This window comes from Sitodiplosis mosellana, unplaced genomic scaffold (assembly GCF_009176505.1).
Source record: "Sitodiplosis mosellana isolate CC-2019 unplaced genomic scaffold, AAFC_SMos_1.0 Smas_scaffold_46, whole genome shotgun sequence".
Classification (NCBI taxonomy): domain Eukaryota; kingdom Metazoa; phylum Arthropoda; class Insecta; order Diptera; family Cecidomyiidae; genus Sitodiplosis; species Sitodiplosis mosellana.
The window spans coordinates 60,166-75,001 of NW_022595288.1; the positions used below are offsets into that span (position 1 = coordinate 60,166).

The 14,836-nt window shown below is 34.0% G+C and overlaps 1 protein-coding gene across 1 annotated transcript; it reads right to left on the minus strand.

Annotated features, from left to right (window-relative positions):
• Window positions 1-10,690: 10,690 nt before the first annotated feature.
• Window positions 10,691-14,528, minus strand: LOC129569834 (uncharacterized). The gene is made up of 2 exons (XM_055449012.1): window positions 11,204-14,528; window positions 10,691-11,120 (listed from the first exon to the last, which is right to left on the minus strand). Exon 1 carries the CDS (start codon window positions 13,975-13,977, stop codon window positions 12,577-12,579), a length of 1,401 nt encoding a protein of 466 aa, XP_055304987.1. The 5' UTR covers window positions 13,978-14,528; the 3' UTR covers window positions 10,691-11,120; window positions 11,204-12,576.
• Window positions 14,529-14,836: the final 308 nt, after the last annotated feature.

Below are 14,836 nucleotides of genomic sequence, written 5' to 3' on the forward strand. Positions count from 1 at the left end.
TTTTGGTCTGTGAATTTTCATTAAGGTTTCCAAGGGTGCGATTGTCGATGCCATTATCAATGCTGCATCTCGCACCAAACTTACAACAACAACAACACACACACAGGGCGAGAGAGCGACGACTCAATTTCATCACCCTCTTCGTTGAACCGAACAATGCACTTATGTACAATGGAGTACATAAGAGCGCGTGTTTTATTCAGAAGGGAGTGAACAATGTACATGGACAAATAGATAGGCTTTTTACAGCACCGAAAAAGTCACAACAGAGAAGAAAAAAGCGAGAGAGAGATTTTTTTCGTCCTGTATCTCGCTCGAATGGCGAACGAATGAAAGAGACGCATACAACTCGAACGCCATCATTTTATTTAAATTAGGGCCAAATACAGAGGGAAAAAAGCGATGAATGAGCACATGAGACGTTTGTTGATCTCGTTTTGCACACGTTCGGCGTTAGGATATCGTATGATATTTTACACATTTTGAGCGTAGAATCAATATAAATATACGCTCTTTGAAACGTATACCATATCCATAGCACACATGCTAAATAGCTGAAGCGAGCGATACACAGAAGCCATACGAACACCCTTCGCATTATGTGCGATTTCATTTGTTTGCTTTGACGTTGCACGAATCGCATACAGAATCAGCTGTGGATTTATGCGATGGGGCGAATCGAATCAAAAATGGACCCGCATCACTCTTTTATGATGTGCTTGATACTGACGCGAATTTCGCTTCGGCCCACGCTCAAATGGACACTTTCTCTTTTTGCTGACTTTTTTCTATAATATCTCCGTTATGAGATATGATAAACATTATGCGAACATTTAAGGCGTTTCTGATGTTTCAAATATGAGTATCATTGAAAATATATTCGAAAATGTGAATATTTGGCCTGGGAGTTCAGTCTTTTATGAGCAAATTAACATTTTTTGTGAAAGATATTCTGCATTTTCTTTATGTCATTAGTCTTTTTACTTATGTTTATCGGTTCGCAACAAGAAATCGATATGTTGATACTATAAACATTTGTTTCTGTTTCTCTTTATATCTCATAACGTTTGTGATTTAAAAAATGAAACTAAAGTTTCTTCTTAGACGAAGTCAAAATGACTTCACTAATCTCACATTTTGCTAGTCCAAATTCGAAAACTCTTTAAAAGAACAAATTAATAAAAGACTTTTTGATTGTTTCAATAATATTGAAATGTAACAAAAAATAATATTTCAATTTTTTTTCAATTGAAATTGCCATTGCAATATGAAAACCACAGTGGTCTCATCCATTTATGTATGCATTTCCTAGGCTGCCGGGCATGGCCGATTATAATCGGTACTGATTTTAATCAACAATCAACCGTGTAGGAAATGGCTTTGATACAATCGTAGAAAATCGAAATCGGTTGCCTGATTTTCCTTCAGCCAACGATCCTTCTGTTGTCCGATTAATATTTGAATGATTTTTAAGGCTTTAACCCATTAACTACCAGGATTCTCATTTTGTTCATTGCGTGATCAAATATTATCAATTTTGCTCTAAAAATAACAGTAGACTTCACGATTCGTGAGATGTGCGTCCCATTTTCTTTAAAATAGTGATCGAATACAAGTGGGTATTTCTTAGGGATTTTTTTCCGAAATTCTGTTTTCATTCGTTGCTCGATCCGACCAATTTGAAATCTTTTCATTGATTTTGTAATATTCTCATTGGAAAATACACATTTCAAACTTTATTTTAAAAGAAAAAATAACCGAATTCTTCATCTGGGGAGGGAGATAGAGTGTCAAATGTCACTAGTCGATCACCTAGGAAATACGTTTACATTAGAGGCATTTTTTAAATAAATTTTTAAGAAGAAACTTTGAAAAATAGCCTGGACCATTTTAATATAGCAAAATTTAGACCAAAATTTATAACTCCGATTGATTTGTAGTAAAGCATTTTTATCTAGCGTTTGACTTTTCGTAACATTTTTTCAGTTCAAGTCAGAGCTTAAAATAAGGATTTTCTTTGAATCACATTTTCTGAAATCGAAAGGGGGGCGGGGAGGGTTAATTCAAAATCCACAGTGGCATAAAAATCAAGAAAGAAAGTTAAAGATTTAAAAAAATCCTTGATATGTGTGCAATTCCGTTCATTTATTGTTGTTCCAAACAGTTCCGAATTTGGGTTGAAAATTGGGTAATTATTATCAAATATATTTAGTATTAATGAGATCATATCAAGTAAATGAGCGGCAAAATTCAAATAAACCGGTTGAAACTGCAATATCCATCACATCAAATATATTTGACGTTCGAATGTCGCGAATTTTTTAAAAAAAAAAGACATCAAATTAATATTTTATCGGTGAATTCTTAATTCACCGTTTGGCATATTTTGATTCACATTTTTAAATTTTGATTCACCATTTTGGATTTGATTCACTCTTTAAGCCCTGGTTCAAGTATGCATCTCATGGCAGTATTGCCTTTTACCAATAAACAATGGAGATGAAGATAAAGATATAGATTATGCCGTGAGTTTATGACGATTTGATATAAAATAGCCAAGAATCTTGAAATATCCACTGAAATAGCCGAGGGACTTCGAAAAATCGGTTGACTGAAAATTTCATCCAAAAATGGAACATTTTCATTTCGTCTCGAGGTATTTACCATATATTACAACTTCAAAAGTAGACTCATTCACTAAAAAGTAGAAATAAAATACAATACAATAGCAGCAAAATTTTCTATACAAATCTAAAAATAATTCCGGAAGCTCTGAAGAGTGTGAAAAGACTCATAATTTTAGCTCATTGAATAGAAGTTTCACGTCGAAATAAAGACATTCAACCGTAACCTGAAATCGTAGGTCAATGTACCTTTCACCCTGATAAATCCAGAATCATTCGCCTAAGAATTAAGGAGGAAACGTATCATTTCACGTCAAGACTGACTATCACGAAGAGTGTTCATTAAATTTTGAAATTTCCTTGCATAATCCTTTTAATATTTCGTGCGAGAAAAAAAGAATGCTGAACTGAAATGGAACCCTTCTTAGAAAATGTGCGTTTAGGTCCATTAAATCGGACTTAAAAAAAAACTCCTCGTCGGTGTGAGTTTCAATTACGTGTATTTTGTTGTGAATATCTGATACGACGGGGGCTCTCTTTTGTTCGCTATCGTCGGCATATATTTGAAATGAATGAATCCCTTTGCGATGCCATCGAAATACGCATTTTAATAATTTCCATCATCGTGCTGTGCTGTATTTTTTGCACTCACTCTCTTCTTTTGCTCTGCTTGTTCATTCGAAATGTACTCAAGGGACTGTTTGCATATCAGTGTACTTATAATGAGCGTGTTTTTCGTTTTTATGAAATATACATGAACATCCGTCATATTATATGCCCTCACTCGCATATCGATCTCTCTGTTGCTGCACACAAACACACGCACCGCATACACAATACATAAAATGGAAGTGAGAACCGTTTCGGGTGCTATTGTTAAATAAAAGTGTTTGTTGTGTTATATGTATATGCTGTGTTCGGAATTCTATGTGCACACACAAGGGAGACGGTTTTGGTGTTCAGTTGCGAATGGCGCGTTGAGGCCATTGCATCCATGTTGACGTGTCGTTTATTTGCTTGCCAAGTACATAATCAAAAAGGCTCGTGTGTGTTTGTGTATTTTTTTTCCTTTCTTTCGTTCAACTCTCGATTACATGGAAAAACTGAGCGACAATAACGTCAGCAGTTTATGTACACATTTGGGTGCCATTCATTTTTCTGCCGCAGTACATAACGGTGAAATTGTCTCTTGCATCTGTTCCGTGTCGATATTAACGCTATGTTCTGCCAAGTTGAATGTGTTGAGGCTTCGTACAATTTTTGTTCTATTTTGACTCGCGGTGCGCTTCGTGTTTGTAATGTTAATACATTTTCGGTGTGTTTGTGCGTGTCTCAAGTCTTCCGGACTCATTTTCGGTTCTTCTTTCGGTGCGATGTGTTTATTTTTTCACTTCTTCTCAAATATAAATTACATTCCAAGAAGTTCAGTCGCTTGATGTGACTCTTGTACATCCGGAACTGTCTTGCAGCAAATCGACAAACAACACTCGCTCTATGCATGTTGCTCCATTTTCCACCATTTTTTTTCGTGGTTGCTTCGTTTTTTTTTCTTCAACGAAACACAAGATGTGTTGATCTTAAAAACAGAGTCTTGAATTTCATCAAACTCCCATTCGTTCACCGTTGAATTCCATCGTTCACCGTTGAATTTCAGTTTCATCGTCGTTCTGACTCACTTCGAAATTCACTGAAAATGGAATCTCAAAACACGAGCGCCTTCTTTTTTCTTCCACGAAATATTGTTCACAAAGTGTGTTTAAAAACTTGGCCAAAGTTCTGCTACTTTTAGTATGGAAATTGAAAGTTGCCGGGATATAAAGAGCGACTTTTTGCAAGGAGTTCTCTCTCGCAGAGCAACACAGCAGAGTGGGAAAGTAAAGAAAAAAAAACTGAGTCGAAATTACGAGCGAAAAAAAACTGAATCGATTTTATGCCCGAATTCAAGTTCACTTCCGTTGCCAAAAAAAAAATGAACCGAGATACTGCCGACGGCAACAAAAACGCATCGATTCCCCTCTTTGATCGAACAACTCACCGAAGGGGAACTACAGTAATTTTAGCTTTTTCTGAACAAACAGTTCCAGTCGTCGCCACAGTTCAGCCATTTGCATCTAGATGTCACTGACTACGTCCCTTCATTTCTACACAACAAACTGCTTCATTCACTCGTAAATTATTAATTAGAATTTTTTCGGAATCAAAGTTTTGTCATAAATGCTTGACTCGACCAAAAGGTTAATCAAATGATCGATACGTAAATAAAATATGAATCAAAATATACGCTTCAATTGGGTTTTCCTTTCAATTCTTATTGAAAAAACAAAAACTGGTTTAACAAAGACAATAAAATGTCCATAAAAACATAAAAAATTGATGAGTAGTAAAAAAAAAGTCGATGAAATGATGAGGAATAGAAATGTTTGTTGGTGAATGAAATGAAATTCCGTTAGAATTCGACACCTGACTCATTCCAACATTCGATTCGACTGATGATAAATTATGCGCGCCACATTAAATTCAAGGAAATCGACGAGAACCTTTCGATGTTGGGCCCTTAATTAAGATGCAACGCACGGCTCCAACATGATTTGTTACCCTATTTGGCTGTACGACGATGCACAACGTGTTTTTAGCCACATTTTCTTCTGGGCATTTTAACACTTCACTGATCCGGCGAGCATTTTTCTTATTCGACTCAGTCTCACGATTCTCGGAAATCACATTATATATGCATACGGCTCCATATTTTTTTAAGATTGAATGAAGTGAGTGTGTTTTTTTTCCATAATTTTTTCTGACCAACGCATGAAAATGCCGTACGAACAACGTAACGATTACGAAAATTTATGTCAAAATCAAGACCATCAATTTAAATGCACAACAATCAACGCCACTTCTGATCGCAAACGCCCGGAATGTAAACAAATCAACTTCTTTCGTCTACCTGAATCATGTCTCACCGTTCGATCGACCACTTTTACTTGCGCTTCATATCTTTGACACGATTTGAATTTAAAGAACTCATCATTTTTTGGTTGGAAGATTAAAAAATCGCCGAGTAAATTGTTGAATTATCTTTTATGTTGTCACTTTTAAACCATCAAACGCACACCTTACCTTTTGATACCATGTTTTGTTGTCATTGCGTTGAATGTAATGGAGGAACATGGAATCGATGTAATGTACGATAACATTCAATATTTGGTTGAATTTAATAAGTCAAGTTATATGCTTTTTTGGACAAACAAAGCAAGCCATTGAACTCATAACGAAAAAAATGAATAATATTTTGATGTTACTGCAAGTGAATTCATAGAATTGAATATTTTGATTTTGAATAATTTATTCTGAAATTTAGAACTATTCTGATATCAACTGTTAAGGAGACAAAATGTGCTATAATCTTCAGACGCATGAACTTATTTGCACCGAAGAAGTGCATACTTGTTTCTGAAAATTGAAGAGAGAAATGATTAAATTGAAATGAGTAAAAACATACAAAATATCGTTTGAATGAATTTTGCTTTATTTACTTGATATTTTTCTGTTTACAATTGAAGTTAGAGTGAGAGAATCTTAAATAGAGTAACATTTTTGATATCTGAATGATTTGAATGAAGAAAGGCGACAATATGTTTGAAGTGTAATGAATTTTCCTGTTTTCAACACCATTATAAATCAATAAAAATAAAATAAATAAGCGATACGGTCACAATTATTAGACTCAAACTAATGCCTGATACAAATAAGGAAATCAAAATAATAATATTTTTTCTTGCAAACAAATGCAAACTAAATATGCACAATTACATCTAATGAAAAGTCACATAGTTGTAGACTGTACATCAGATACGAAGGAGCATAGTTATGAATATAATTGAATAAGTTCCGCTTACTTGTATGTCATTCAATATGGACCAATCCAAAATCTAATATTTTTAACGAAGAAATGAAGCACGTAAATGAATAACGTCAGAACATTTCTCGTTTCTTATTCAAGGTGGCCAAATCAAGAGGATTTGAGTCACTTTGTATTACACCGTACAACACATGTTTTCGCACAAGAGAAATTCCAATGGCGTTTGTTAGAGGACCTCAAAACAAACACTTCTGCATCATTAGAATGTCCGGAACCACGTCTAGATTTTTTTTTATCGATTTCGGTAGTTCTTCTGGGAACCTGAAAAATCAGCGGAATTTCCTTACACTCAAAACATCGTTTTCTGCACATTTCTTGGCTGGTATTTATTGAAAATGATTAAAACGATTGAAACTACAATAATACATTGAATTCAACCCATCTGGTGAGAGCTTTGAGGCAAAATGTCGAGAAAATAGTCTATTTTTCCAGTTTTTCGACCAAAGCTCGAGCAGTATACATTTTTTTCACTTACTATGTTCGGCAATATTGTAGCCAGAGTATAGCTGAGCAATACTCCTGAACATATTAACTCGAAAAATCAACATCCAATCCACTTTATTGGCTCAAAATCACTTTTCGCTATAAAACGGTATTTTTGTGCATTTTCGAAGTCCTGAAACTTCTCAACTGCTTAAAATAGAACAATAGTGTCTGAAGAAAATTTTTAGTACTCCTCAAGAAATTTTCAGGCCAAGTACTAAAAAGTACTAAAAAGAACTAAAAATGTACTAAAAAGTACTAAATTGTTTTAAACACTTTGGATGGCTCCGGTCAACTCTGGGTGATGAAAAACTCTACTAACTCGTGTTAAATACTCCGTTTTGGACCGTAGTAAACACTAGTGTTTGGTTCTTATCCGGAAAATTGAAGTTTCAATCGAAAAGGTCATGGTCCGAAGATGTTACAATTTAATGGATTATGCTGGTCATTTTTTGATTGAAACTTCAATTTTCCGGATAAGTACCAAACACTAGTGTTTACTACGGTCCAAAACGGAGTATTTAACACGAGTTAGTAGAGTTTTTCATCACCCAGAGTTGACCGGAGCCATCCAAAGTGTTTAAAACAATTTAGTACTTTTTAGTACACTTTTAGTTCTTTTTAGTACTTTTTAGTACTTGGCCTGAAAATTTCTTGAGGAGTACTAAAAATTTTCTTCAGACACTATTGTTCTATTTTAAGCAGTTGAGAAGTTTCAGGACTTCGAAAATGCACAAAAATACCGTTTTATAGCGAAAAGTGATTTTGAGCCAATAAAGTGGATTGGATGTTGATTTTTCGAGTTAATATGTTCAGGAGTATTGCTCAGCTATACTCTGGCTACAATATTGCCGAACATAGTAAGTGAAAAAAATGTATACTGCTCGAGCTTTGGTCGAAAAACTGGAAAAATAGACTATTTTCTCGACATTTTGCCTCAAAGCTCTCACCAGATGGGTTGAATTCAATGTATTATTGTAATTTCAATCGTTTTAATCATTTTCGATAAATACCAGCCAAGAAATGTGCAAAAAACGATGTTTTGAGTGTAAGAAAATTCCGCTGATTTTTCAGGTTCCCAGAAGAACTACCGAAATCGATAAAAAAAAATCTAGACGTGGTTTCGAACAAACTAATGATGTAGAAGTGTTTGTTTTGAGGTCCTCTAACAAACGCCATCGGAATTTCTCTTGTGCGAGAAAAAAAGTTGAAATTTGTCGAACGGTGTTATTAACGTGATTTGAATCCACTGGACATTGGATTTCCTGCGAAATTAAAGGTTGAGTCGATCCGAATTTGGATTCAAATTTTTAAAAACAGTGTGAAACTCTAAATCTATCGAATGAAAAGTAATTAGTTTCAAATTATGATAATATCAGTTGATTGTGAAATGCCTGCTATACACTTTCCTGAGCTTAATTTCTTGACATAGGCACCTGATGCGTTATTTTATCGCGTTTTTATCTAAAATTATTGTGGCTTCTTCACCAGCCATATTCCATCCATGCATCAGGTATTTGAGTCGGTAAATTCAGCTCAGGAACAGGCATTTCACAATATATTCTGGATATTTGTGAAGGTAGAAAATCCGAACTGAACAATAAAATGAAAAATTATCGATATCATTATGGAAATTTAAAATTTTCTTTTACCCGAAGCTTTTGATTTTCACCAGTTCAAAATGAGTCAATTTCATTCTTGGATTATAATCCTGTCTGCTTAAGTAAATCGTCACACTGTTCGCTCCGACTAACTTTCGTCGTTCCTTATTCAGTGTTGCCAAATCAATTGACTTATCGCCGGCCAAATGTTCGATTTGAATTTTCTTCAGTTTCTTGAATATTTGAATGAAATGTAAAATATGCTTAGAGTCCAATATGCCGAACTTGATCCACTCGATTCGACTGTCAACATTGTTCGCTTGTAAATTAGATTCTTGAAAATGATAACCCATGTTCAATCCTTTCAAATCCACCATAGGAAGTAGAGTTGGATGAATTAAATAGTCCACAGTAAGAGGTGCCTTAATTTGTTCCAATGTGTTTTGATACCTTTGAAAAAATACCGCGTCGACTATTGACACACGTTCATAGAAACCCTGTTCATAAAGTTTGTTCAATAGCTCGATCAATAACTCGATTCTTCGTAAATCTCTGGAAAGAAGAGTACTGAGACACTCAACCGAAAGTTTGGTCAGTTTTAAATTACTGGTCAATATCCACTCTTGATGATCTAAAAGATATTCAGAGGTGATTCCAATTTTTCGAATACCTTTGTTTAAGGTCAAAAATGTTGTGATCTGTTCATTTGTGGGTACTATCCTATATAAACATGTCAAATCCATAGATTCTAGATGTGAATATTCATAATGTAGCCAGTTGAAAACATTTTCAATCGTTCCATCACGTTTCCCACCCACAAACACTTCTAAATGCTTCAAATTTGTACAAAACCTCAGAATATTTCCATATAAATCACCAGTGAAAGTATCGTCACAGTTAAGTATTTAAATTTTTTCGCATCGGTGTAAAATCTCTACAATACCATCAATTCGACGACTGGTTAACTTCAACGTCAATTCCTTGATCGATTTAAATCTTGGTGCAAATTCTGCAAGCTCAGTCGCGGTATTACTCGAGATAATCAGTTTCGGAATAAATTCAATAAAACCATTTATGTTGCCCCCTTTAGAATGACAATGGAAAAGGTTTCGATTTTCCCAATAAAACTTCGTGGATTTGTAATTTTCCCGAACAAAATATCCGGTGAATTGATGCATTCTTTTGCACGTTTGCCCAAATGAGTGTAGATCATCCAGAGGTAAATATTCGAAGAGTTCCTCGCAACAATCGATGTCGAGCTTGAAAATGCTTGGTGGTGAATCATAGTTTGCGTCTAATAAATTCCCATCTTTAGTATCGTTAAGAGCAACTGCATCGGTTCTTTCATTTAGTTCCATCTCCTCGTTCAGCTTCAATCTCTGTGCACCAGTTCCACTCTCATCATCACTATCATCAGGTCTGCGAATTATTTTAAAGAATATAATAAACAGGGTCAACGTTCACAACTTTTTGGTCCACAAGAAAAAGAGTTCGGATATTTTATGTAAGATGTTTTCAACTCAAACACTGTAATGCAACTGATTCTGTCTCATCTGTATTGGCAGAGGAAACTTCTTAAAATGAAAAAAATATTTCTATGCATGTTTCATGACTTGGTATAACGAAATGTTAATGTATTATTCTACTACCTGCCGTGGCCATAATAAGAAGAAGTCATAAAGAATTGTTGGTGTCCAGACTAATTAAGGATATATTTTGCATATATCGGCTGATTTGTCGAGTCTAATCTATCATTAGACCGATTTCCAGATTGTAACTGTTGTTTCAAATAATCTTATACTTTGTAGTATTTTGTACTTGTAAAACTAATCAAAATTTGAAGAAAAATATCTTTTGATCACATCTAGTTTTTCTCTATATTGTAGAAAAAATTGAATTTTCAAGTTTAAAATAATTAAAATAGTTTAGTTGCGACATGAAATACTGATTTTTCGAGTCAACATAAAAATAGCGTGATGTACAAAGGAAGTGAACGTGAAGAATTATTATTATAGTTGATACAATTACCTCATCATGATTAAGGTCAATGAACTGAACTAGAATTGGCTGAAAAAATATATTCTGAATATGACTTTAACAAAGGAATCGCGGTAAAGATATTTGAATATGATCAGAATTTCCTTGAATTTTATTTATTCCATTTGATATTGACCAGTCCAGGATCAGTCGTTTCCATTATTGGATTAATTTGACTTTTTTTATGTAAATCGTCACACTGCTCGCACCGACTAAATTTTCTCGTTCTTCTCTCAATCTTGCCGCATCGAAATATCGTCCGAAGACCCAACCAATTTGAATTTCTTTCAGGTTCTTCAATGTCTGCACCCAATTTAATATATGTAAGAAATAACAACCATCTGCTTTAATCCGCTCGATAGTCGAAACATTGTTTGCCAGAAGAGTTTCGAGATTATTAGAATCAAGTATGAAATAAAATTCAAATTGTTTTAATCCCAATGTCGGAAGTGTGACCTGAAAATAAAAACACAATTCGCAGTTTAATGATAAATGTTTATACAATCCTCCTTGGCTACATTCACTTTTTCAACTCTAACCATTGATACGTGTGGAACTTCCCCTTTGTTTGTATGGATGTATGGATTAGAATGGGGGTTTTGGTCAAGGGCGTGATAATCGTCCAAGACCAGAACCGTCGCGTAGATCAATGATCTTTTGCGAATATTACCCAAAGATAAAAATTCAAACAGGTTGTACAGATCCAGATTTTATATAAGACACAGGGGGTAGTGAAAAAGGAAATACGTTCCATTCCCGTTTACCTTTAGGTGTCTAGTCATTTGCATTTAAACTGTTCATTTCATCTTCCCTTCGTTTAGTTTCAATCTCTTTGCATTGATTTTATCTCCTTCTTCGCGACGATTTCGATCCATTTTAATTGACGAAATAAACAAGGTAAATGTTCACAATTTTTTGATCCAACAGAAAAATAGTTCTGAAAATTTTTGAAATATTTTATGTAAGATGTTTTCGATTCAAACACTGAAATGCAACTGATTCTGTCTCATCTGTATTGGCAGAGGAAACACCTTAAAATGAGAAAATTATTCCCCTGCATATTTTATGACGTGGTATAACCAAATATGGACATATAGTTCTACTACCTGTCGTGTCGATAAGAGGCCATAAAGAATTTTTACTGGCGAAACTAATATAGGACATATTTTGCATATATCGACCTATTTGTCTAATCTTATCCATCATTAGACCTTCCGAAGATTGAAGTCCAACAGTGACAACAGTATTTTTAAATTGCAATAAAACTAAATCGAAATAAAAGAAGCCTTCTTTTTTTTCTTACCGTTTTCTATTTAATTTTGCGTTTTCAAACCGTATTTGCATTGAAAAAGTGAAGTTTTTATTAAAAGTTTGAATACTGCTTTAAATAAATACATATGTTCGAAATAAAATGAAGCCAAACATTACAGAATTTTCTTTCTTTATTGAAAAATTTCGCCATAAAGTAATTGAAAACCAATCATGATCACCAATAACAATCATTTGCATAAAAATATGTAGGTATTCATTCAAACAATATCGATGGTATAAAGTTTACAAAAAACTTCACAGAATGCATCTTACTAAGTGAAGAAGAATCAATTTAAACAATTTCAACAATTAAACTTTCATGGGTGAGATTGAGAGAAGAACAGTATGATTTTTCTTTGATTTGTTTGTCTCGGATTGTCTCGGTTTTCTACGTTCTCATAAAACTGATAAGTGATAACCGATTGGTGGCATGGAACTTAAGGTGTTCTATATATAATATTGCTGCGGACAAAGTGAGTGAGTCTCTAACTCTCAATCTCACCCACAGAAGGATTCGAATCGATAAAAAAAAACTCTCATCTAGTTGAAAAATTCTGAACCGAAAAAAAAAGAAAATTAAAAGAATGATTTAAATTTGATTTCATCTGCTGCATTTGATCCTAACTAAATCAAAATGTGTCATTTTCATTTTTGGATCATAATTGTGTCTACTCAAGTTTATCGTCACGTTGCTCGCACCGATCAGCTTTTCTCTTTCATTGTTCAATGTTATCAAATCCAAGGAATATTTGTTATCTAAGAATTTAATGTTAATTTCTCTGAGATTTTTTGACTTTCGAATGGCAAATAATATATTGTCAAAGGTTTTCAAATACTGAATTTTGATCCGTTCGATAGTCGAAATATTATTTGCCAAAAATGTTTCCAAATCATCGGCATCGTCTATTGCAAATATTCCAAATTCTTTTATATTCAATGGTGGAAATGCCGAGGAAATGCCTGCACATATGAACATATATATTGCGGGTGGTATGCGAGTCGTGACTAATCTATCGCATTCAAAATCACTCATATCGTGTAAAGATAAACGTTTATAGAAGCCCCGTTCATAGAGTGTATTCAATAAATCGATAAGTCCTTTTTTCAGCTGATCATCGATCGAATTTAGGTGCAAACAATTAACTGAAAGTTCATCCAGCTTAATGTTAGTGTTCAAGAGCCAATGGCGAATATCCCACAGACATGCAACATTCGTCTGAAAACGTCGAATTCCTCGATTAAGTGCAAAAAATCTTTTGATCATACCAATCGGTGGCTTCACCGCTGTGTTTGAGTGTAAATCGAGGTACTCTAGTTTCGGATATTCATGAAGCATCCAATTGTTATCGTTTTCAAAGCTAACATCACTAATACTATTCACATTCACTTTAAAATGCGTTAAATTTGTACAAAACATGAGAATATCCCCGTATAAATCGTATAAATCATCGGCAAACATATCACGATAAATTGATAAATAAATTTTCTCGCATTTTGGCAAAATTCCTTGGATGCAATCAATTTGACCGCCGTTTAAATCCAATTTCAGTTCTTTGATCGATTTGAATTTCGGTACGAATTGTGCGAATCTCTTCAAGGTGTCGCTCATAATTCTTAGTCTTGAAATAAATTCGACGAAACCATTCATGTTGCCTTCGTCGGGCCAAAATTGGGTAAAGTTTCCATTCTCCCATTGAAACCACGTCGACTTGTAATTCTCTCGAACAAAATATCCGGTAAATCGATGCATTCTCTTACACGTTTGGCCAAGCGAGTGTAGATCTCTTAGCGGCAGATATTCGAACAGTTCTTCGCAGCAATCGATGTCGAGCTTGAAAATGCTTGGTGGTAAGTCATCTTTTATGTCGGGTAGATTCACTTCTTCAGCAGTATCAACAGCACCGTTTCTTTTATTTCGATCTTTGTCTTCATTCTGCTTCGATTCTTTTCTATTATTTTGGCTTTTAGCATCCTCACAATGGCAATTAGTTTTAATTTTCATCTTCACTGCACTTGTCTGTTCGAATAAAACGTCAACGATCACACCGTGTTTGGTTCAAGAAAATCAATTACAACAACTTTCTTTACTTTTTTCCGTAAGACGTTCACACCTTAAAAACTGAAATGCAACTGACTTTTTCGACACAATTGAATTACTTGTTTTTTGATTTTTTGAAATAATTAAAAGAGTATTAGTAAACCTAGTAAACGAAATTAGTTTTACCTGAATTCAAAATAGATATTTCTCCATCTACAAAGGCTGACTCATTACATTCCATTGAACAAACGTCGTTAGGGTAAATATTGTGCAAAAAACAATTAGTCGAAGTGCTTGTTTCATATTATGAATAGCCATTTTGTCAACCCACCTTAAATCACACGAGTATGAATTGATAACAATAATAACTAGTATTTTCAATGTAAACATAAGCTCTACTGACACGATGCTTGTGCTGATAGTTGAACATTTTAATCACATTAGCGTATGCAATCAAATAGCCATTCGCGCAGACCTATGCTAGCGTATCTGTATTGTGTGCAGTGTTTTTCATAGATACATCTATATCTGAAAAAATAGATATAGATTAGATAGATACATATCTATATCTGTATCTAGATACTTGAATAAATATCGAAAAATCTATATCTAAATCTATATACTTATTATTTTTTACATATCTATCTATCTATTATATTGAAAAAGTAGATAAAAATCAAATTGAATTGTTTGTTGAGATGATTCATTGTCGTTTACTTAACTGCAAGTACAACTTAATACAAATTTGTGAAAAGTTATTCAACAAAACATATTTCGAAATAAATTATTATGTTCTACTAGAAATAGATATTATTTCTTTGTG